Raw genomic sequence first — 22,090 nt, forward strand, 5'->3', positions numbered from 1 at the left:
TTATTTAAGCATACCTCAGGAGTGTGAGTGTAATTTACTCTAAAAAAAAAAGAAAAAAGGAAATTAAGCGTTAATTTGGAAAATACCAAACACGGCGCAAAGAAAACCTAGCCCACAACTATTTGTTTTCCCACCTTTCAAACCTGTCAACATTTATTCAATTATTTCTAAAATAAAAAAATCGATTTTAGATGCTTTAAATTAAATAAACCCTGCTCGGCGACCAGTGCAAAAGCGGTTGTAACAACAGTGGGACCCCAAAGGGCAACAAATCGTGCAGTTACTATATTACCCCCGAATGAAAGACAAAAACCTAGTACGCGGCTCCTCTTGCATACGACGTCGTTTTATAGCTTACTCGAAGCATTTTAGTGAAAGGACACAGATGTAATTATAGGAAAACCGTCGTACAAAACCGTCAAAAAGGAAGTCGCTTCAACTCAAAATTGTTTTCCCATTTGCCCCCACCATCGTTTTGCAGTTACAAAGGGGCCTCTGTTAGGTACGGTTTGCTGCAGGGCAGAGTTGCTCCGGCGGAATTCTCGGGAAAATACAGAGAGAGAGAGAGAGATAGAGAGAGAGAGAGAGAGAGAGAGAGAGAGAGAGAGAGGATGATGACGGAGGAGGAGATGAGGGAGGTGGAAGGACAAGTAGTGGTTGAGGCAATGGCGGTGGAAGGGGGAGTGGAGGAGGCGAAGGGGAAGATAAGGGGGCCGTGGTCGGATCAAGAGGACGCGATTCTGAGCGCGCTGGTGGGTAAGTTCGGGGCGAGAAACTGGAGCCTGATCGCCCGCGGAATTCCGGGGCGTTCTGGGAAGTCGTGCCGCCTCCGCTGGTGTAATCAGCTCGACCCTTGCGTTATGCGTAAACCTTTTACCGGTAAGCTTTTTTTAATCCCAAATAAAATTATTTGCAAGCCTGTTTGTTTAGGTTATTTCTTCGTTAAAAGGAGAGTTGGGTTTTTGTGGGTTTTCATTTTTGCGCTGTTCTTATTGTGCCTTCGGTATTTGGGATTGATTTCTATTGTGTTGTTTTCGCTCGTTTTGTCGTTGGTTTTGATTAAAATTCTGGATTCGATGTTGCTGGGTATTGTGTTGGGTTCGGAATTTGGTTTATTTGCTTTGTTTGATGTGGGTTCCGAGGGGATATTCATACAAGTTTGGTGGTGTTTGAAAATAGCACACAATGGAAAATTAGGATCTTATTTTTTTCTTGTTTATTATGCAAAAGTTTTTGCCAAGTAAGTTTGTGTTCTGTAGCTTTACATTTTGGTTTCCGTTACATTTAGATAACTGGATTAAACGATTAGGCTCCATTGTAGGTACGTGTAGAGCAGATGTCAATGGTGTTGATCAATGAGCATAGCTGGTTTTGACTTTTGCCTTTGTTTACTGTCCCCCAAGCCCTAGTATTACATGTGCATTGAACTAGAGAAGTAGTTTGATTTAAATGTCGGTGAATTGTTGCATTTCGTAACGAAAGATATTTGGCCAAGTAATCGACTAATGCCACATTTGCTTTGTATTTATGTACATTTGCTGAGCTCTCCCATCGGAACAGGTTTGGGTGATGAATTACTACAGCGTCTTGTGGAAAATGTTATCTAGGATACCGACTTCTATCTCTGTAATATTTGAACTCTATAACGGTTATATATAATATGACTCTTTTACAAGCTACCACTTCATTAAACCTCAACTAAGTAACCAGTGTAGAAGACCGAAACCATGAATTGATTGAAACAGAACTCTAATCTTTTCCCTGAATTTTGTACGTATCGTAGCTCGTAGAAATTAAATGAAGGTCAAAAGTTCTATGAAGGTATCCATTGTTTGCCTTTCTATTTGAAAAATTGTTCACTTGTGCAGTAAGTAACCTCCTGTAGACAGGGCATCGAATGCTCTATAATTGCTGCTTTTACACTAAAATAGTGATGTCAAGATATCTATCAAGAATTCTGGTTGAGTTCTTTACAAATTTGTTTCGTTTTAGCATATGTTGCTTAACTTTTCATTTATGTTGATGTTCCTCTGTAATGTTTTTTAGTTTACGTTGTGGCTCTCCTTTTGAAGCCGCGGATAATTGTCTATTTATGGAGCCCCGATTTCTTTCTTTCGTGTTACCATGTCTCACAACTGTGACCGTGTTAATTATTACGAAGGCAGTAACTCTATTGAAGTCTACTTATGCTTGTGCTTATGTTCTGCAGATGAAGAAGATCGTATAATTTTAGAAGCCCATGCAGTTTACGGAAACAAATGGGCTTCGATCGCGAAAATTCTCCCTGGCAGAACAGACAACGCAATAAAAAACCACTGGAATTCCACATTACGCCGTAAGTGTGGCTTTCCTAGGAGATCATCAACACCACTAACTGTTCAGATGTTACCTAATATCAGTATCGACTGGACAAAAGCATCTTCAGAAGATACCTTGTCCGGTGGTGGACCTCGTAACTCATTCAAGCCCTCCGAAGAAGTGGAAACGAGATCAGTGTCAATAAACCATCCGAAAAACCCCGAGTATGAAACTCTACAAATCGGCGGACCCTCGACGAGCGCCTTAGAAATAGACGAAGTGGGATTGATTGAAGATCTTGAAAAAAAATACGAAGAAGACAAAACTCAAACTTGTGTTCCGAAACAAAATCCGTCGGTCTCGCGCCCAATTGCTAAAGTGGGTGGATTCGATATCTATAATTCTTGTAGCGATGAGTCTACATTCTCAGGAGCAGTTCTTCCAATTACGGGATCAATGATTCGACCGTCGAAAATGGATTTGGGAATATGCAAGAAGTTTCTTGATGTTGGTGCATCGTGTGATGGTGACCGCATAATCCCATTACAATGCGGATACGGTTGCTGTTCGAATTCAACCACTCATTCTTCTCGCAGCTCATTATTGGGACCGGAATTCGTTGACTACGAGGAGACGCCCAGTTTTTCAAGTCACGAGCTGACATCAGCGGCTGCAGATTTGAATAATATGGCGTGGATAAGAAGTGGTCTTGAAAATTCCCGTAATGCCAAACGGCAAAAAGGGTCGGAAGATAGTGTGAAAAACGATCAAATGATATTCGATAGGCAAAACGTATTTACTGGCGTGACGAGGGAAGTGGGGACCACTAAGATGAGTATGCCTACATTCACATTGCAAACTCAGGTCGAAGGGTTGAGCTGAATCTTGATTTTCCTACTAATACTTTTTTTGTTGAGCTGAGAGTTTTTTGTGATCCCCGATTTTTTTGTTGAGAATTACTCGGTTGAATATTGGGGGAGAGGATATGTTCTAACTGGATGTGTAGGAGATTCAAGATATTTTGGTTAATTATTATTAGTAAGCAGTTTAATTTATATAGTTTAGTTTCTACAGGATTGGTCAATGATCATGATATGCAGTTCTTCTGTCTATAAAATTGTGGATTTATTGTTCTTCCGGTAACTTTTTATTTTCCTTGTGGTGAATGTAAATGATGAGTCTTTTATTGTATTTCTTGCTGTTTATTGTTCTTGTGGTGAATGTATATGATTGCACTTTACGCCATACGGCGACACAGGTTAAAAACCCTGAGGTGGCTTTGTTTCTCAAATCACGAGATATATCGATAAATAAGGGGTTCACTTTTACGATGGGAAAACCTTCCTGGTGTTACAGAAACGACGTCCAACCGAGATTCTGATAAAGTTGGAGACCTATGCAAGGAGAATCAAGCTGACATCAGCATCTGACGTGATCAAATCAAAGAAACAAACTCGATTGAAAGTTATATAAGATTGTTATGTTACAATGAATGGTGGAATTATATTGCTCTGCCCCAACTTCTTTTTCTTAATCTGATTTTGACACTTACCAAATCCAACTTTAGTTTAACCACTTATTATTGGCATCATGTTTGAGAAAAATAATTCATAAGAAAGAAATAAATGCATCAATCATTCACAAGACACTCTTGATTAAAACTCCTTTTTTTCCCAAAAATAAAAAAACACTCTTTTTACCGAACATGTTAGAATCGGACAAATGCATCATTCCCCTTACTGTTAGGTCCCATCTTTTGATTGGTTGAAACTATATATATATATGATATACTATTAATTTAATCCATCTTCTATTGAAAGGATTTTATTTATTTATTGTTTTCTTGATAATTAAAATCGCATTTTTAATTAAAGATTGCTCTTTTATGTACAATTGACATGTTTATCGGTAATCCAATAAAAAATAATTCAATTTATTAAACGTCATCATATATGATTGTAAACAAAATCAAAGAAAGCAAAATCAAACTTTGCTTTTGTAATTGTAAAGTGACGTGGCTAGTGGATGAGAATTCTCTTAGAAGGGCTTAATTGTTTGGATAATTGACAGTTCAACCACAAAACTTTCATTATTTCCATTTTCCAAAACTGTACTAAGAAACTCAAAATAATTAGAACTCTCAATCGAGGATCAATACATATATTAGGGTTTAAGTGGAATAATCACTTGTTTAATTACGTGTAAACACACTAATTAATTAATGTTTTCTCATGCACCTGATGCACGTGGCATAATCAAAAAAGCTGTCCGTTTAGATACAGTCTGATAATTTCTGTCAAGATTTGTATTATCCCCTTGCCCAAAATAAAATAATAATAATAATAGAGTGCTTGTCCCCACAACGACGACGTTTCAGTTTAACTGCTGAGTTTTGTTGTTCCTCACATCTCTTTTATAGTACTGTTTTTGCTCCCATGCTACTCTGTCCCATCAGGTTCTGCCACGTCAGCACCTCATCTCAATAATATTATTATGGCAGATAGATAGAGAGATATATAGAGAGAGAGAGAGAGAGTTGTTAATATTGGTCTTTATTTTGCATTTACATGAAGATTCATAATCTGGGGATCTGAGTAAAAATGTCAACTTTACATAATCCCTCAGATATTGATTTAGAATCAGGAAGTTGCAACAATGGCGGCGGCGGGCGGCGGTTGTCGGAGTCAAAAGAGATAGTTGGAGTGGCGGAAAATGATGGTAATAACAATAGAGAGGAGAAGCACGAGAGGAGGGGATCATCATCCGGTACTGTGTCGTCGGAGTGTTCGGTGGAGGTGGTGGATCTGGAAAGCGGGTCGGGTTGTGGTGTTGAATTAACGAAGCAGAACTCGGGTAAAAGAGAGAGGGACTGTAGGATATGCCACCTCAGCATGGATGCATCAGCCAATCAAGATTCATCAGGGATTCCCATTGAATTGGGATGTTCTTGTAAAGATGATTTGGCTGCTGCCCACCAACACTGTGCTGAAGCCTGGTTCAAGATTAAGGGTAACAAGTAAGTCAACCCAAAAAAAAAAAAAGTCAAACTTTTTGTTTCATTTTTTAATGTAATTTGTGGGATTTTGGATTTTAATTATTGAGTTAAAATAAAATAAAAAATAAAGATAGGAATCATTTGGCAGCCGACTAAATTTTGTTTTCTATTGTGAGCATCTATTTATCCATTCCATTTTATTAAAATATATAAATCTCTTTATCCATAAAAAAATATTATATTATTTATTCTTCCATTTTAAAATGTTTCTTTATTAACATCACATAATTTGAAGTTAACGTATGAAAAACTGTCTTTTGTTAGTTATATATATATATATATATTTTATGCCCTAAATTTGATGTATATATTAATATATATGCTGTGATGATTTGGGTAGAACCTGTGAGATATGTGGGTCCATAGCACAAAATGTGCCCGGTGCGAACGAGGCTGAATCGCCGGAGCAGCGGAACGAAGCTGCCACGGCGGCGGCAGAATCGAGAAACTTCTGGCAAGGTCACCGGTTTCTAAACTTCTTGTTAGGTTGTATGGTTTTTGCATTTGTAATTTCATGGCTTTTCCATTTTAAGGTACCCCCTTGAAATAAATCAATTAATTCTCACAAGAACAATTTGTAGTTGCAACTTGTTATGTTTATTCTAAGTTTGTAACCATAAATTATATTTTGGTGTCAATTGTGACTGTTATGCTCTCTTTTTATTTGTCATTTGATGTAAACCTATTGACGCATATATGGGCCAGTCAGGCCTGTTTGGCCGGTTTAAGTCGGCCCATTGGGCTAATAATTTGGCCCGACCCAAGTTCTCCATCCACGGGCTTGACCCGTCTATTCTGAGATATATCATAAAGAGTTTAAATGATGTACTTAACTTAATATTTGTTATGGTTGTGGCCCAATGTGTTTGGGCTTATAGCCCAATAAATCAGATTAATACACACACACACTTGTCTATAGGAATGACCCAAACAGAAAAAGCTCATCAGTAGGAATGTGCTAGAAGGCTCAATCTGAACCCTTGGATTGACTTGATCTTGACCATTCATTTTGGCTGACTTTCCCTCTCCCCTTGTACTCTTATTTCCCGTTTTGTGCCCTATACAATCTCTGTTCTCCCTCTTTGTCCCCTTCTGCTCCTTTCTCCTTTTGCTCCAGCAACCATGGGCAAACCGCCACCGTCCTCGGCCGTGCTTGTCCCAGTGGTGGTCCCTTCAACAGTTACCTTTGACTGGAGCTCCTATTTAATGCTGGGAGATGAGTGGCAGAGGGTAAGACCTAGAGAAAAACCCTAATTCAAATGCCTTACCTCCTTCTTCTGTGAGTTGGGTGTGTGGTGAGTGGGTGAGGTGCTGAGTGCATCGTTTTCTTGGTCTTACCTAGAATCTGGGTGGTTTAGGGTTTAAGGGAGAGGGATTGGTTATCTGTGTTGGTGCAATCCTAGACTGTGTGTGTGAAAGGTTTGAGACCTTAGTGAATCTCTGGTGTGAATCAGTTTGGAAGGCTGAGCTGTTTCAATTCCTATTTTTCCTTATATTCATATATGTTTATACTTTGTGTTTTGATCACTAATATCTCTTCTGAGTTTTATCTGTAAGCTTCTTTGAGTGGAAACTCAACAATATCCTATTGGAACAAACCAAACTGAAAAAACAGTCTATTCCGATGTGTGAAGTACAATAGGTATTTAAATTATCAAATATTACGCCTCTTTAACAATTTAATTTTTTTTTGTTGATATGCTCATTAACTTAATCCTTAATATAGGAATATATGAACGTGCATCACATAATTAGTGACTTTTTTAAACGACTAATTCTTGTCAAAAGATTACGTGGCGGGTTCACGAGGTACTACTAGTGTATGATTAGTGTTAAATATAGTATTTAATTTTAATTATGGTCGACATTAATGAAGTTCCGAAAGAAAAGATTACAAATCAAATTGTCGTCTTCATTAGCCAACCTTTGTTGTTGGAGATTTAAGATGGTCGGTTGCATGTGGCGCCTCCAGCCGACAATTTCCATGTTTATTAAAGTTGTTTTAATTTGCACTATTAATTAATTAATTAATTAATTATTTTACACCTAAATTCTCATTTCCAGGTTCAATCTCCCTATTTTTTGCTTCGCATATAAAGCCAAATAAGATAAGAAAACATATCACTTTGTCATGGACACTTTATGCACATGTATTCATATAATTCGCAAATTTTCATATATGTGCATCCTCCCAAAACTATATAAATTATTATTTACGATAATAATTATATATACTATATTAATTGACATGAAATACAATATAATGCTGAGTCAGCTTAATATATTTAAATTCTTCTTAGTAGACAAGTTTCAAATTTGTCCCCTGGGCAGTGTGAAACATTAGAATTAGGTGGTGGGCTGACATATACTAATTTACTTAATTATTTCATCATAATAATCAATATAATGTATTTGTTTCCTATTTGTATTCAGGTTATATTTTGTCAGTCTTTGAAAATAATTGATAACATGTAATAGCATTGATTGCGTTGTGATTGGTGGGCAGAGCTGCCGGAGGGAGATGTTACATTCATTTCAATTCATTCACACTTTTATGTATACATACTTTAAAGAGAAATTGAGTTTATTCTCTTATTTATTATTATTTTTTTTTTTTGTAGGATAGGTACAATACAATATAGTTTTCGGTTTGGAAAAATATCATCAAATTAGTTTAGTTATAAATTATTCCCCTAGTTAAAAACTATGGTTCAATCAATGACTAGCAATTGACTCAACTGATTTAAAACAATCGAACTCGATTCGCACTGAGAGAAAGAAAATAGAGAGATAAAAATCTAGATTTATCTCGAAACAAAAAATCATTACTTTTACCATTCTACTTATGCAACCTAGCTAATGAGGAATTTTTATTTGAACTTTTCTCTCTAATTTATTAATCTTTTCGTAAAGTAAAAGTAAAAGGCAACCGCATTAGAAAAAAAGAGTAGAATTTATTTCGCACAATTATATAAATAACATTAATTTGATCTTAAGTTTCAAGTTTCAACTAACTACTAAAAAAAATTGACTATTGCACACCCAAACAACAATTATTAATTAAACAATGGAAAATAAACAAATATAAAGCTAAGCGTGCGGCCACGACACAGACAAAGTTTCCCACGTTAGTCTTCCCCACAAATCTCTTACTACAAATTACACCAAAACTCTCATTCATTTCTCACACACATTTTATCAAACACCTTTCATACACAACAAAAAACACAGTCAAAAATATTCTCAACATGAGGACACTATGCCCTAATCTCGACAGAGAAGACGCACTGGAGACTGTTCTTGAAGTCCCAATACCCGAAGAAATCTTCCCCTCCAATTACAAGCACAGATCATGGCAGAGCGTCAAATCTTGGCTCATCAAACCACCACACATGGAAAGGGCTTCTTCTCCGGCAGGCGGCGGTCATGCCATGGAGATTCAGTTCCTGTTAGGAGTCATCGGAGCTCCATTGATCCCAATTCCGATCCAATCCCATCGTACGTTATTCAACGACCGCACCATCAAAGGCCAACCCATCGTAAGTCATCTACTCATCTTTTTTCTGTTTTTTTTTTCTAGAGAGAGAATTTACATTTTACAGCAGTAATAATAAATGATTTCGTTATTGCAGGAGAGTTCAATGGCTAAGTACATAGTGCAGCAGTACGTAGCAGCTGCAGGGGGAGAACATGCTCTGAACAGTATCGATAGCATGTATGCTATGGGGAAGGTGAAGATGACGTCATCAGAATTTGGGGCAGGAGTAGTACAAGATTTAAATAATAATAATAAGATGAAAAATATGAAGAATAATATTAATGGAGGGGGCGAATTAGGGGGGTTTGTGTTGTGGCAGAAGAGTCCAGATTTATGGAGTTTGGAGTTGATGGTTTCCGGGTGTAAAATCAGTGCAGGCAGTGATGGTAAGGTTGCTTGGAGGCAGACACCTTGGCAGCAACATTCGAATTCTTCGCGGGGCCCGCCTCGGCCTCTTCGTCGATCCTTGCAGGTTATTCTTCGTCTATTTCGATTTTATCTTTTTTTTTTGGGGACTTTTTGTTAACTCTGTCTGAATTTTGCAAACAGGGGCTCGACCCGAAGTCGACGGCGAACCTGTTCTCAAACTCGATCTGCATTGGAGAAAAGGCCGTCAACAACGAAGACTGCTTCGTTTTAAAGCTCGAAGCGGGGCCGACCACCTTGAGAGCAAGAAGCAGCAGCAATGTCGATATAATCAGGCACACGATATGGGGATGCTTCAGCCAGAGAACAGGGCTGTTGGTCCAGCTGGAAGACTCCCATTTGCTGAGGATAAAATCGTCCGGAAAAGACGACGTCTTCTGGGAGACGAACATGGAGTCGTTGATCCAAGATTACAGAACGATCGAAGGCGTTAATATTGCTCACGCCGGAAAGACGAGCGTGTCCTTGTTCAGGTTTGAGGAAGGTAATCTGGACGCGTGTACGAGGTCGAGAATGGAGGAGATTTGGAGTGTCGAGGAAGTTGACTTCAATATAAAGGGTCTTTCCATGGATTGCTTTCTGCCCCCTGCTGACTTGAAGAAGGAGGCTAACGAAGACGAAAACGGTTTTGATTTAAAGAAAAACGGGGGTTTTGGGTATAAGGTTTTTGAGAATTCGAACAAGGGTTTCGTTCGGAGAGCTGGGGCAAGAGTTGTTGCTATTGATGAAGAGAATTTGGAGCTCGTGGAAACGGAGGATTGAGAGAGTTCTTGAGGTTATTCGAGAATATATATACATACACGTACATTGTTAACTACCCATTTTACACACATATGTTCGTGTAATTGAGTGTAGATGTATTTTATAAATTTACGCGGTGTATCTCACCAAATATAGGATCTAAAAAATCGGAGATGTTCGATCTTTGGCTAGTTTTTTTGTTCATATAGGTACCGGCTTATTGCTACTGAAACCGAAAATTGAAACCAAAAATTCAACACTTCTGATCATTTCCGTTAATTTATTGAGAACGAGCAATACTTTAGTTTCAAGATTAGGTGTTAGCTAATAGTGATTTTTGTATTACACACTCAAAACACACACATACATTATTGATTTTTTGTACATGCTAAATTGCACAACCACCAAAACAAACAGCTTTACAAGAACAAACTAACATACATAACCAGTCATTACATATATAATATAATATATATATATATATATATATATATATATATATATATATATATATATACTCAGCCGGAGATGTCGATGGACTTAACCTCGGGTTTCTTCACTTCCTCCTTGGGGACCACCACGGTCAGCACACCATTCTCCATAGTCGCCTTGACTTGTTCCATCTTGGCATTCTCCGGCAGCCTGAAGCGGCGGAGGAACTTACCGCTGCTCCTCTCCACCCTGTGCCAAGTATCGGTCTTCTCCTCGTTCTCCCTGCTCCTCTCGCCGCTGATCTGCAACACTCTGCCGTCCTCCACTTCCACCTTCACTTCCTCTTTCTTCAACCCTGGCAGGTCGGCCTTGAACACGTGCGCCTCCGGCGTCTCCCTCCAGTCTATGCGCGTGTTCGCCACGGCCGAAGTTTCCCGCGCGGAGGCGGACTGCCCGGCCACCGTGCCGGAAAAAGGGGAGCCCTCGAAGGGATCCCAGAGGTCCAGAGAGAATGGGTCGAAAACGTTGCTCCGGCGGCCGGTGAAGAAGCTTGGAATCAGAGCCATAGTTTACAGTGATGATTGTTTCTTTTTTTCAGAATATATATATTTTTGATTGTGGGGAAAACGATAGGTAGCAAAGGAATTTATACGGCGAGTGGGAATTATCAAGATTTATCTGGAATATATATCATTCGCGATTAAGATGAACAATTGATCCACACATTTCTAGAATGTCCGGGAGTTGTCGTGGATGGTTGATCTCTTTCGGGCTGGGCTTTGGACAATTTAGATTCTACTCTGGGCTTTTCTTGATGAACCCTATAATGCTGATGAAAACCATTTGGTTACATTTGGGCCATCAGAATTAATGGTAATTTCGATTTAATACTAAGTGGGCTTTCTATTTTTCTAGTAGATAAATCTTTATTTAATTAATTGACTAAAGATTAAATATATTAAGTATTTATGGTCTTTTATTTTTGCCCACCTATTAAGAAAAATTAAACAATTCTCATATTTTGACAAGATGAAATGCTTTTTTTTTGGGTAAATTACTACCATCCTAAAATAAAGTTAAATTACAAAAAAACCCCTCATGTTTGGGTAATTAGAACCGTTCATCAACCATGAATCTTTTTACACGTTCACCATTATAGTGTCAAATCCTACATAATCTTATATATTCCGAGGAATGTTCTCTAGTTTGGTACTCGTTTCGTGCAAATATGCAGTTTCTGATTCACGATAATTTGATATTTACAAGGTATGATCATCTTGACTTATGTCAAAATCTGGAGCTCGAATGATATAAAACATGTACAAACTAGAGAATATTCCATACAATCTATAAGATTTCACTAAATTTGTACACCACAATGACGTACATTTAAAAAGATTCATAGTCGAGTGAATAGTTATTAATTACTCAAAACATAAAGGAGTTTTTAGTAATTCGACCTTGTATCAGTAATATCCTAATTTACCATTTTTTTAGAAGATAGTCAAGATACACCTCCCCTACCCAATCCATGATTCTCAAATCAAACTTGAACAAGACCCATACCCGAATCTATATATCGAATCCAAACAACTATAAAAAGAAGATTCTGTACAGAAGAAAATATATAATACGATTTGTCTTTATATGCAATCTGAGGGAAAACAATTTCAATTTGAAACTGGTAAACCCACAGCACTTTGCAAGATAACTATGATTAGTGCCATAATTGCCTGTTATTGTTGTTAATTTTTTTATTTATGTGTACTACTTATCCATCATTTCATTCTGACCCCACATAATACTTCTTTCTAAAACTTGTATAGAAATTTTCGTCTTCCTTTTATACTATCCTTAAAAGCAAGATTTAGATTGATTGGTGTAACATTTTGTTGGATTTCGGGACCAACGGTTCATTTAATTCAGTCCGTTAATCTATTTCTTCTTGAGGCGGTCTAACAAGAAATTTGTTCAATTGCACGAAAGCTCGAATTTCGATCGAAACTTGAGAATCCTTTAAATCTTTTAATCCATACGGTTGACTTTTAACTTTTGATTCTATTCATTCATTCGGAGTATTCAACTTCCGCCTCTCTCCTGCCCTAACTTATAATTTCTCTCTCTTTCTCTCTCCTCCTCGATTCATTTTGTTTGCTTCCGACGACACTACAGTTGATGATGACGATAATTGTACCTAGACTATTTACTCCTTTTTTTATCCATCTACATCTATGAGTTTATGAGAGAGATATAAGGTTAATGGACTGAATTTGGTCAATTTAAAAGTGTTCAGTTGAATTTTTTTTTTCTCCAAAAAAATTACACTTCTAATATCAATATCTTTACATGCATATTTTATACTAATGAATAAAATAATTATAAATTCAATTTGCGAATAATCTCAAATTTAAAAGCAATAAAAGAAGAAGTTGAGATAACGATTTTTTTATTCTTTTTCAACTTTTAGTATCCAAATTGATATTATTTAATTATTTTTGCATTTTCAAACAAAATCAATATCCATTCTGATTAGTCAGACAAGAGCAGACGACTTTCAAGCATGAGTTGGGTAAATTATGGTTGTGAATTCAACGAAAGAACTTTAATTAATAATTTATGTAAATTATCCATATTTATAAAAGACCTAATTTCAACTATATGTATAAAAAATAGTGCAAATAAATACTACCTAACTAAGACCATCAATATTCAATAATGTCGAGAACTGTACACACTGGTCACTACACACACCACTTGAAATTCCCATACAAACCCCAAGTACCCCTCATTCTCAAGGACTAAAATAGTAATTACACATCCTTTGTCAAGCCAAACACACAACCCAGTTATTATATAACGCCAGAAAGAAATTAAAAAAGAAAATCAAAATCAAAATCTAAAAAATGCCTAAAAATGAAGTTTCTCTTTCTCCCCATGTACTGATATTCCCTCTGCCGCTACAAGGCCCGGTCAACTGCATGCTCAAACTCGCCGAGCTTTTCTCCCTCCGCCGCATCAGAACCACCTTCCTCAACACCCACCACATCCACCACCGCCTCCTCGACTGCACCAACAACAACACCTACTTCACAAGATACCCGCTCCTCCGTTTCGACACAGTCCCCGACGGCCTGCCGGAGGGGAATCCCCGCACCGGCGATCAAATCCCCAACCTCCTAGATTCCATGGACGCCGTCGCCGTTCCAATTTTCCGGCAGATGGTGACCTCCGGCGGGCCCTACGGCCCCGATTCTGAGAATCCGGTGACGTGTATAATCGCCGACGGAATTTTCACCTTCGCCGCCGAAATAGCGGCGGAGATTGGCGTCCCGTTGCTGTATTTCGACACTATCAGCCCTTGTGGGCTTTGGACTTACCTTTGTTTGCCGAAGTTCATCGAAGCTGGTGAAGTTCCTTTCAAAGGTGAGTCAACTCAGCTGTAACTACTTTCTTCATATTTACAGATCTAGCACATAATTATCATGAAATTAAATAATTAATTATATTGTTTATACTAATTAATCCTCAAGATATGCTGTAATTATCTTTCTGAACTAATCCAAATTGTTTATACTAATTAATCCTCAAGATATGCTGTAATTATCTTTCTGAACTAATCCAAGTTTTAACAAAGTTAATTACTTACTAAGATATTAGTAATTAGGTTAACTAATTAGTTCATGGGAGTTTGAATTTTATCCTCTCTACTAACCTTCCTCCAACCACCTACCCATAATTAGCTAACCATAATTGGGGATTTATTAAACTCTGTAGCGTTTGGCCAAAACTGTAAAATCCATTTAATTAAAACATTTTATTTTTTTTGTTAATTAGGTAAAAAAAATAGTAGCTAGTTTATAGGCTCATACACTTGTGACTTCTTTTAATTAACTATATATTTTTTCTTATTTAATTCTTTTTTAAGCATAGATGATAACTTGGATGAGATTATAATAAATGCACCGGGAATGGAAGGAATAATCCGGCGCCGTGATCTTCCGAGTTTCTGTCGAACGAAAGACCTAAACGATCGGATCATACAACTAGTTCTCAAAGAGGACAAACACATACCCTTAGCTCAGGGTTTAATTTTCAACACATTTCAAGAACTCGAATCTCCTATACTTTCTCAACTACTCAACATCAGCCCGAACATCTACGCCGTCGGGCCGCTCCACGCCCACTTGAAAGCCCGGGTGGAATCACTAACCGGGCCCGAATTTCGGCCCGAAACCTCGACCAATAGTATTTGGAAAGAAGACAAGAGCTGCATTTCTTGGCTTGATGCGCAGGCTTCTAAGTCCGTTATCTTCGTCAGCATCGGAAGCCTAGCTGTCATGACAAAGGAGCAGCTCTTCGAGATTTGGTACGGACTGGTGAATAGCGGGTCGAAATTCCTGTGGGTTCGGAGGCCCGGTTCGGTTATTGGAGCCGACGCGGAATTAGAGATACCTCTGGAGTTATCCGAAGGGACGAAGGAGAGAGGGTATATTGTGAAGTGGGCCCCACAGGAGGAGGTATTGGGCCACCCGGCAATTGGTGGGTTTTTAACTCACAGTGGGTGGAACTCGACTCTGGAGAGTATAGTCGAAGGAAAACCGATGATTTGTTGGCCGTATTTTGTTGATCAACAAGTGAATAGTCGATACGTAGGAGAGGTGTGGAAGCTTGGTTTGGACATGAAAGACACGTGCGACAGGGTTGTGGTGGAGAAGATGATAAGGGAGGTTATGGTTTTGAAGAAGGACGAGTTCTTGGCGACGGCGGCGAAAATGGCGGAATTGGCTAAGTCGAGCGTGGCAGAAGGTGGGTCGTCTTTCTTGGATTTCGATCGCCTTGTCGAAGACGTTAGGACGATGAAGATAACACGAAAATAGCAATGTAATTCTTAGATAATATAATTAATATGTATTGAATTTCTTTTGATTGTTGAATAAGTTGATGATGCATGCATGCTACAAGTTCTAAATTATTTTAGATGAACTTGATGAGATGCTATTAATTGATTGCTCCATTATATCAATATTTGTATCCTTCTTTGTTAAATATATGTTAATATATATATCAAAGTACTCTACCATCAAATTAATTTTAATTATTCTTGTAAACACTCTCATACATGAGAAATAGCTCACTGCAAGTCGTTTAATTAAGTTTCTCATTATTAAAAAAAAAAAAGAAAAAAAAAAGTCGTTTAATTAAGCCTATCTAGAAATTCAACGTTGACTTTTTAGTCCAACTGACCTGATTCACATTAAAAAAAGAAAAAGAAAAAGAAAAAAATTTGAAACAGAGTTATGATCATTCTTTTAAAAATAGTAAAAAAAAAAAACGAGAAGTAGATCTACATATACATAGAGAGTGGCTACAAATTGCTTCAGTTTAATTACCACCGTCTCCAATTTTCCGATGGATAAAAAAGCAGTCCCACCACCGCACGTGCTGATCTTCCCTCTACCTCTGCAAGGCCCGGTGAACTCGATGCTGAAACTCGCCGAGCTTCTCTGTCTGGCAGACCTCCACGTAACGTTCCTCGTCACAGACTACATCTACGCCCGCCTCCAGCGCCACTCCAACATCCAAACCCGGTTCAGCTCCTACCCGGGTTTCCAAATCCGGACCATCTCAGACGGCTTGCCGGAAAACCACCCCAGGGGCGACAAATTCTTGGAGCTTTTCGAATCTTTGATGACCAATACCAAACCTTTGTTCAAGGATATGCTCAGCAACGGGAGCTTGGGTTCTAGGGTTTCGTGTATTATCGCCGATGGGATTTTGGGATTCACTTGTGATGTGGCCAATCAAATTAGGGTTCCGATTTTCTATGTCAGGACTATCAGTGCTGCTTGCCTTTGGGTATTCTTTCGTCTTCCTGAACTCATTCAAGCTGGAGATCTTCCCTTTCAAGGTAAGCAAGCGCCTCTGTTTATTGAATTTAGATGAAGAGTATAAAATTTGTTGTCAACTGGTTTATTTGATCTGAAATTGCTGATAAATTAATTTTCCTAATCTATGATGATCCTCTAACTACGATATCACTTCAATTCAATCGAAAAACCAGTTTGTCGAATTCCCCCTTTTTTGTTTGTTGGTACAAACCCTAAGAAAGATGAACAGAATTTTTTTTATTTATTTTTTTAATGTAGGAGATGACTTGGATGTTGCGGTAAAGAGTGTACCTGGCATGGAAAGATACCTCCGGCGCAGAGATCTTCCAAGTTTTTGTCGATCTGCGGATATATCCGACCCAATCATCGAAATGTACAAGGCCGAAAGCACAGAAAACGCACGTGCCTATGGTCTCATACTCAACACATTCGAAGATCTCGAAGGACCAATTCTGAACGAGATGCGTACTATCTGCCCAAACATCTACACCATCGGCCCACTCCACGCGCATCTCAAAGCCCAACTAGCTGCAAATTCTACCTCAGCACCGCCCGCATTTTCCAACAGCCTATGGGAGGAAGACAGAACCTGCATGACATGGCTCGATTCTCAACCGCCAAAGTCAGTGATCTACGTGAGCTTCGGAAGCTTAGCTGTGATGACAAACGATCAGCTAATGGAGTTTTGGCACGGTTTGGTAAATAGCGGTCAGAAATTTTTGTGGGTCATACGGCCCGATTCGATATCCGGATACGAAGTTCCGGTGGAGCTTTCGCAAGGTACGAGAGAAAGGGGGTACATTGTGGGGTGGGCCCCACAAGAGGAGGTATTGGCACATCGGGCGGTGGGTGGTTTCTTGACACACAGTGGGTGGAACTCGACTTTGGAGAGCGTGTACGAAGGTGTGCCGATGATTTGCTGGCCTTATTTTATGGACCAGCAGGTTAACAGCAGGTTGGTCGAGGAGGAATGGAAGCTTGGATTGGACATGAAAGACACTTGTGATAGAAGTTTGATCGAGAAGACAATCAAGAATCTTATGGAGGCGAGGAAAGACGAGTTTCTGCTTAGGGCTGATGACATGGCGAAATCGGCTAAAACAAGCTTGACTGAAGGCGGATCGTCTTTTAGTAACTTGAAGCGTCTGATTGACGACATAAAATCGTTGAGTGCCAATTGAGCTTTCGGTTCTGGAGTCCTGTTTGTGTTTGGCGTGAGTAAAGATTCGATTTTTAAATAATAGGGTAAATTACAAAAACCCCCCTGAGGTATGGTCAAATTACAAAAACACCCCTCTTGTTTGGATAATTACAACCACCCCCTCAACTCCTCAAATTTAGTGGAATCTTCGAGATTATATGGAATATTATCACTTTTGTACCCGTTTTATCTCATTCGAACTCTACATTATGAAGCAAGATGATCATAATATGTGTTTTTTAGCTTGTATATATCAGTTTGTGGTGCATTGGAAACTGTATTAAGAGTACAAACTAGAGCACATTCCACGGAATCTAGATGACTATGTTGAATTTGGCACCATAAAGGTGGAAGTCTAAGAAAAAAATCATAGTTGAAGGGGTAGATGTAATTATCCAAACAAGAGGGGGGTTTTTGTAATTTGACCATACCTCAGGGGGTGTTTGTAATTTACCCTAAATAATATAATTGAGGTTCCAATACTTGATATAGTGTTTTATTCAATACAATTTTAGCAGCAAATGTGAGTTCGGAATGAAGAAATGTAATCAACTAAGCAGTCAAGTGACTGGTTTGAAGAACCGCCTGCGCTGAAGCCAGCATCTATCTTGAATATAGGTTTCAATAGAAAGAAAATAGGGTAAATTACACCCACACCCCTGAGTTATTCTTAAATAATTTAAGGTCCATGTGGTATCGATAATTACAGTCACTCCCTTGAAACGTAGTTATAAACTCTAATGGGATAATGCATTTGGTACGTTATTACGATAGAGTTCTAACGGAGTATTGGTTTCAGGAAGTGGTGGAGACAACAAAGAGTTATGGGTGATTTAAGAAATATTGGGGAAGCCATAACCTTATCAGAATAATGTATCCAATGCATTATCTCGTTAGAGTTTCTAACTATGTTTCACAGTTTCAGGGGGGTGAGTGTAATTATTGATGCCACAGGAACCTTAAAATTATTTAAGCATACCTCAGAGGTGTGGGTGTAATTTACCCAAGAAACTATATAGGCTTTAATGGAAAAGGACTTGTAAATTTATGGGCACATGAAATTGGGCCAGAAGTTGTTGGTACCTACAATAACAGTTATTAGTCCATCTACTTTTCTTCTTACAATTAAATATTTTTAAAAATATATTCTACTAATTTAACGGCCAATAAATAAACTACGGTTATCATTACATTAAGGTCTAATTATTTTAAAAATTCATTTTGTTTGGATAATTATAATAATTCCATCAATTATTATTGTCTTAAAGCAACTCCAATGGTAGGTATCGAAATGAGACATCTAAACCCTTAATTGATGCTTGAAATAATACTTTGGTACTTCGAAAAAACTTATATGCTCCAACCCGTAGGAATCAAATAAATTATTTTATTTTTTAAAATGTATTAAACATAAATTAGTAGATATATACCAACTCTCCTAATGAAGGTTGGTTACACCTCCATCTTTATGATGTCAAATTCACCAAAAAATGAGGATTTTTTCGTATAAAAATACATAATTGAGAGATACATTTCTAATTATTCAAATATGAAGGGTTTTTTAATAATTTGACCTTAGTTCAAGTGTTGGCCTTAATTTGTCTTTTTTCCTAATAACGCCAATGTGTATCCATGTGCAACGACGTAATTATCAGTACGCATCTTTCAACAGTATATTATTTAATCACGTCTTTTTTAAATCCAAATCTGGAAAGAAAAATTAAGTAGTGATTTGTAGATTTTAATTCCTAATATAATCAATCAAAGATACTTCCATCAAGCTACTGAAAATTTAGCCGGAATTTGGATTTATTTTATTAAAAAAGAAAAAATGAGCCGGGAAACGGCGATGGACCACCACCAAACCGCCGCTGAACTGCCGCCGCACGTCCTCATCTTCCCATTACCGATGCAAGGCCACATCAACTCGATGTTGAAGCTGGCGGAGCTCCTGTGCCTCTCCGATATCCACGTCACCATGCTCATCTCTGACTACTCCCACAGCCGCCTCCGCCGCCACGCCAGCATCGAATCCCGCTTCTCCCGATACCCCGGCTTCCGCGTCGCCACCATGACCGACGGCCTCCCCGACGACCATCCCCGCGCCGGCGAGCGCAGCATGGATATCGTGATGAGCCTTGTGAGAGTAGGCGGAACGGAGTTCCGCAGAGTGATGGAGACCACCGATGCCCTAAGTGACGGCGGAGCTCGGAGGCGCGTGAGCTGCCTAATCATGGATGGGGTTTTCAGTTTCGCTGTTCCGGTAGTCGAAGAAATGGGGATTCCTTTCATCTATTTCAGGACAATCGGCGCTTGTTCCTTCTGGGCTAATTTCTGCTTCAAAGAAGTAATTGAAGCTGGAGAAATCCCTCTGAAAGGTAAATTGATTCCAATTCCCTAATTAATTGTCCTTTTTTCTTCAGCTGGATTTGCCCTAATTTCTCGCAGCTCTGTTCAATTAACGCTTTCTATATTTGATTGGGTTAGGTAAGGATGAAAACAAATATGCCTATTGGAAAAGGGAAGAGTTCGATTTGCCGGTAACAAGTGTGCCGGGAATGGAAGGGTTTCTCCGGCGACGCGATCTTCCGGCTTTTTGCCGAGTAAATGACGTTAATGACCCTGTATTCCAAACCATCATAACCGAATCTAAAAGAACAGCTCGTTCCGATGGATTGATACTCAATTCGTTCGAAGATTTGGAAGGCCCCATTCTTGATCAAATCCGAAACCACATTCCGAATCTGTATCCCATAGGTCCAATCCACACTCATCTCCAGGCTCGACTGGTGTCGAAAAAGACCGAACTGCCCCTTCCTTCTAGCAGCTTCTGGGAGGAGGATCGCAGCTCCATAACGTGGTTAAACAATCAGCCGACGAAATCCGTGATATATGTGAGCTTTGGAAGCATCACACTATTGACAAGAAGTGAGCTATTCGAATTCTGGTATGGATTAGTGAACAGTGGGCACAGGTTCTTGTGGGTAATGAGGCCAGATTCCATCACCGGAGAAGAATATTCCGTTCCGGAGGAATTGGACACAGGCACGAAGGAGCGGGGTTACCTGGTTGGGTGGGTCCCACAGAACGAGGTCTTGGCCCACCCTTCGGTGGGTGCGTTTTTCACACACAGTGGGTGGAATTCGACAATGGAGAGCGTTGCAGCTGGTGTGCCGATGATATGCTGGCCTTATTTCGCGGATCAGACGATAAATAGTCGGTTCGTGAGCGATGTTTGGAAGGTGGGATTGGATATGAAGGATAGCTGTGACAGAGTGATTGTTGAGAAGATGGTGAGAGAGGTTATGGAGGATAAGAGAGACGAGTTCTCGGAGAGGGGCGTTCGTTTCGCTGAGCTGGCGAAGAAGGCGGTTAGCGAAGGAGGGAGTTCTTACAGCAGTTTGAATAGGCTGATTGATTTCATTAAATCTTCAGTTTAGTGTGAGCTTTCAACTGCTATTATAAGATGATGTTGATTATTCTTAACTGTTCATATTCTTTACTTATAAGTTGAATATGTGCTGTGTTAGGCTTTTATGTAAAATAAATTGGGCTTTTATTATAAGAAATTGTAATTTATGTTTAGCTGCCAGTTTCAGTGAATTCAAGCATATATATATATATTCACGTAATTTGGTCGAACGTACATATATTGAATTTATGCCATTTTGGGTTTGGGTTATCTTCAAATGGGCCTTGAATTAATTGTGGTGGGCCTGACAATTTATAATTGGGCTTGGATTTTAAATGTTCTTAAATAACGACCCAATTATCTTGTTTTAAATTTGATGTACCATTTAATTATAGGGTAAATTACACACACCCCCCTCAGGTAAGCTTAAATAACTATAAGGTCCCTGTGGTATCAATAATTACACTCAACCCCCTGAAACATAGTCAGAAACTCTAATGGGATAATGAATTGGATACGTTATTCCGATAGGGTTCTAACGGGCTATTGGTTTCAGAAAGTGGTGGAGACAACAAAAAGCTATGGGTGATTTAAGAAATGTTCGGGAATGTTCGGGGAGCCATGTCACCACATAGCTCTTTGTTGTCTTCACCACTTTCTGAAACCAATAGTCCGTTAGAATCCTATCGGAATAACGTATCCAATTCATTATCCCATTAGAGTTTCTGACTACATTTCAGGGGGCTAAGTGTAATTATTGATACCACAGGGACCTTACAGTTATTTAAGCTTACCTCAGGGGGTTGTGTGTAATTTACCCTTAATTATAATTGTTTCGATTAATTGCATTTCCTAAATAATAAGAGCAACTCCAATAGGGTTATCAAACATGTTTTTTGTATAACAGTGCATTCCAAGTCAATAATCTGTTTTTGGAATAATCCAAGTGACTGTTGAAAGAATCAAAACTATAAAAAAATGTTTCCCTCTCTATCCGATTTGAAATCCGAAAAGGAACCCGCGAATATTCATTCAATTCAATTGGGTTAGATTTCAAATTTTTTTCCTATATATTATTATTATTTTTGTTTTAAATTAG

The 22,090-nt window shown here is 38.7% G+C and overlaps 7 protein-coding genes and 1 long non-coding RNA gene across 8 annotated transcripts; 6 read left to right on the forward strand and 2 right to left on the reverse strand.

The window, feature by feature from the left end:
• Positions 1 to 382: 382 nt before the first annotated feature.
• Positions 383 to 3,489, forward strand: LOC105977606 (transcription factor MYB25). The gene is made up of 2 exons (XM_013002927.2): positions 383 to 879; positions 2,210 to 3,489. The coding sequence occupies exons 1-2, from the start codon at positions 612 to 614 to the stop codon at positions 3,178 to 3,180; spliced, it is 1,239 nt and encodes a 412-aa protein (XP_012858381.1). The 5' UTR covers positions 383 to 611; the 3' UTR covers positions 3,181 to 3,489.
• Positions 3,490 to 4,749: 1,260 nt separating this feature from the next.
• Positions 4,750 to 5,991, forward strand: LOC105977607 (uncharacterized). The gene is made up of 2 exons (XM_088819467.1): positions 4,750 to 5,314; positions 5,694 to 5,991. The coding sequence occupies exons 1-2, from the start codon at positions 4,899 to 4,901 to the stop codon at positions 5,896 to 5,898; spliced, it is 621 nt and encodes a 206-aa protein (XP_088675593.1). The 5' UTR covers positions 4,750 to 4,898; the 3' UTR covers positions 5,899 to 5,991.
• A 2,376-nt stretch (positions 5,992 to 8,367) lies between these two features.
• LOC105977777 (uncharacterized) lies at positions 8,368 to 10,337 on the forward strand. The gene is made up of 3 exons (XM_013003152.2): positions 8,368 to 8,892; positions 8,986 to 9,363; positions 9,441 to 10,337. Exons 1-3 carry the CDS (start codon positions 8,602 to 8,604, stop codon positions 10,077 to 10,079), a joined length of 1,308 nt encoding a protein of 435 aa, XP_012858606.1. The 5' UTR covers positions 8,368 to 8,601; the 3' UTR covers positions 10,080 to 10,337.
• Positions 10,338 to 10,378: 41 nt separating this feature from the next.
• On the reverse strand, positions 10,379 to 11,131 carry LOC105977778 (18.2 kDa class I heat shock protein-like). The gene has a single exon (XM_088819468.1). The coding sequence runs from the start codon at positions 11,054 to 11,056 to the stop codon at positions 10,577 to 10,579; it is 480 nt and encodes a 159-aa protein (XP_088675594.1). The 5' UTR covers positions 11,057 to 11,131; the 3' UTR covers positions 10,379 to 10,576.
• Positions 11,132 to 13,199: 2,068 nt separating this feature from the next.
• On the forward strand, positions 13,200 to 15,513 carry LOC105977953 (7-deoxyloganetic acid glucosyltransferase). Its single transcript, XM_013003354.2, has 2 exons — positions 13,200 to 13,913; positions 14,421 to 15,513. The coding sequence occupies exons 1-2, from the start codon at positions 13,394 to 13,396 to the stop codon at positions 15,365 to 15,367; spliced, it is 1,467 nt and encodes a 488-aa protein (XP_012858808.2). The 5' UTR covers positions 13,200 to 13,393; the 3' UTR covers positions 15,368 to 15,513.
• LOC148769905 (uncharacterized) lies at positions 13,431 to 15,822 on the reverse strand. The gene is made up of 2 exons (XR_016031695.1): positions 14,065 to 15,822; positions 13,431 to 14,004 (listed from the first exon to the last, which is right to left on the reverse strand). It is a non-coding gene; the product is annotated as an uncharacterized LOC148769905 (long non-coding RNA).
• LOC105977866 (7-deoxyloganetic acid glucosyl transferase) lies at positions 15,782 to 17,762 on the forward strand. The gene is made up of 2 exons (XM_013003255.2): positions 15,782 to 16,398; positions 16,637 to 17,762. Exons 1-2 carry the CDS (start codon positions 15,900 to 15,902, stop codon positions 17,557 to 17,559), a joined length of 1,422 nt encoding a protein of 473 aa, XP_012858709.2. The 5' UTR covers positions 15,782 to 15,899; the 3' UTR covers positions 17,560 to 17,762.
• A 1,373-nt stretch (positions 17,763 to 19,135) lies between these two features.
• On the forward strand, positions 19,136 to 21,190 carry LOC105977888 (7-deoxyloganetic acid glucosyl transferase). Its single transcript, XM_013003277.2, has 2 exons — positions 19,136 to 19,957; positions 20,067 to 21,190. The coding sequence occupies exons 1-2, from the start codon at positions 19,411 to 19,413 to the stop codon at positions 21,017 to 21,019; spliced, it is 1,500 nt and encodes a 499-aa protein (XP_012858731.2). The 5' UTR covers positions 19,136 to 19,410; the 3' UTR covers positions 21,020 to 21,190.
• Positions 21,191 to 22,090: the final 900 nt, after the last annotated feature.

This window comes from Erythranthe guttata, chromosome 6 (genome assembly GCF_056151865.1).
Source record: "Erythranthe guttata isolate IM_541 chromosome 6, IM_541, whole genome shotgun sequence".
Taxonomy (NCBI): domain Eukaryota; kingdom Viridiplantae; phylum Streptophyta; class Magnoliopsida; order Lamiales; family Phrymaceae; genus Erythranthe; species Erythranthe guttata.

Coding starts and splice junctions, on each gene's coding strand:
- LOC105977607 (XM_088819467.1), top strand. CDS start 4,899: ATGTCAACTTTACATAATCCCTCAGATATTGATTTAGAATCAGGAAGT. Junction 5,315..5,693: donor TTCAAGATTAAGGGTAACAA/GTAAGTCAACCC, acceptor TGATTTGGGTAG/AACCTGTGAGATATGTGGGT.
- LOC105977866 (XM_013003255.2), top strand. CDS start 15,900: ATGGATAAAAAAGCAGTCCCACCACCGCACGTGCTGATCTTCCCTCTA. Junction 16,399..16,636: donor TGGAGATCTTCCCTTTCAAG/GTAAGCAAGCGC, acceptor TTTTTAATGTAG/GAGATGACTTGGATGTTGCG.
- LOC105977777 (XM_013003152.2), top strand. CDS start 8,602: ATGAGGACACTATGCCCTAATCTCGACAGAGAAGACGCACTGGAGACT. Junction 8,893..8,985: donor CCATCAAAGGCCAACCCATC/GTAAGTCATCTA, acceptor TCGTTATTGCAG/GAGAGTTCAATGGCTAAGTA. Junction 9,364..9,440: donor CTCTTCGTCGATCCTTGCAG/GTTATTCTTCGT, acceptor TTTTGCAAACAG/GGGCTCGACCCGAAGTCGAC.
- LOC105977778 (XM_088819468.1), bottom strand. CDS start 11,056: ATGGCTCTGATTCCAAGCTTCTTCACCGGCCGCCGGAGCAACGTTTTC.
- LOC105977606 (XM_013002927.2), top strand. CDS start 612: ATGATGACGGAGGAGGAGATGAGGGAGGTGGAAGGACAAGTAGTGGTT. Junction 880..2,209: donor TATGCGTAAACCTTTTACCG/GTAAGCTTTTTT, acceptor TATGTTCTGCAG/ATGAAGAAGATCGTATAATT.
- LOC105977953 (XM_013003354.2), top strand. CDS start 13,394: ATGCCTAAAAATGAAGTTTCTCTTTCTCCCCATGTACTGATATTCCCT. Junction 13,914..14,420: donor TGGTGAAGTTCCTTTCAAAG/GTGAGTCAACTC, acceptor TTTTAAGCATAG/ATGATAACTTGGATGAGATT.
- LOC105977888 (XM_013003277.2), top strand. CDS start 19,411: ATGAGCCGGGAAACGGCGATGGACCACCACCAAACCGCCGCTGAACTG. Junction 19,958..20,066: donor TGGAGAAATCCCTCTGAAAG/GTAAATTGATTC, acceptor TGATTGGGTTAG/GTAAGGATGAAAACAAATAT.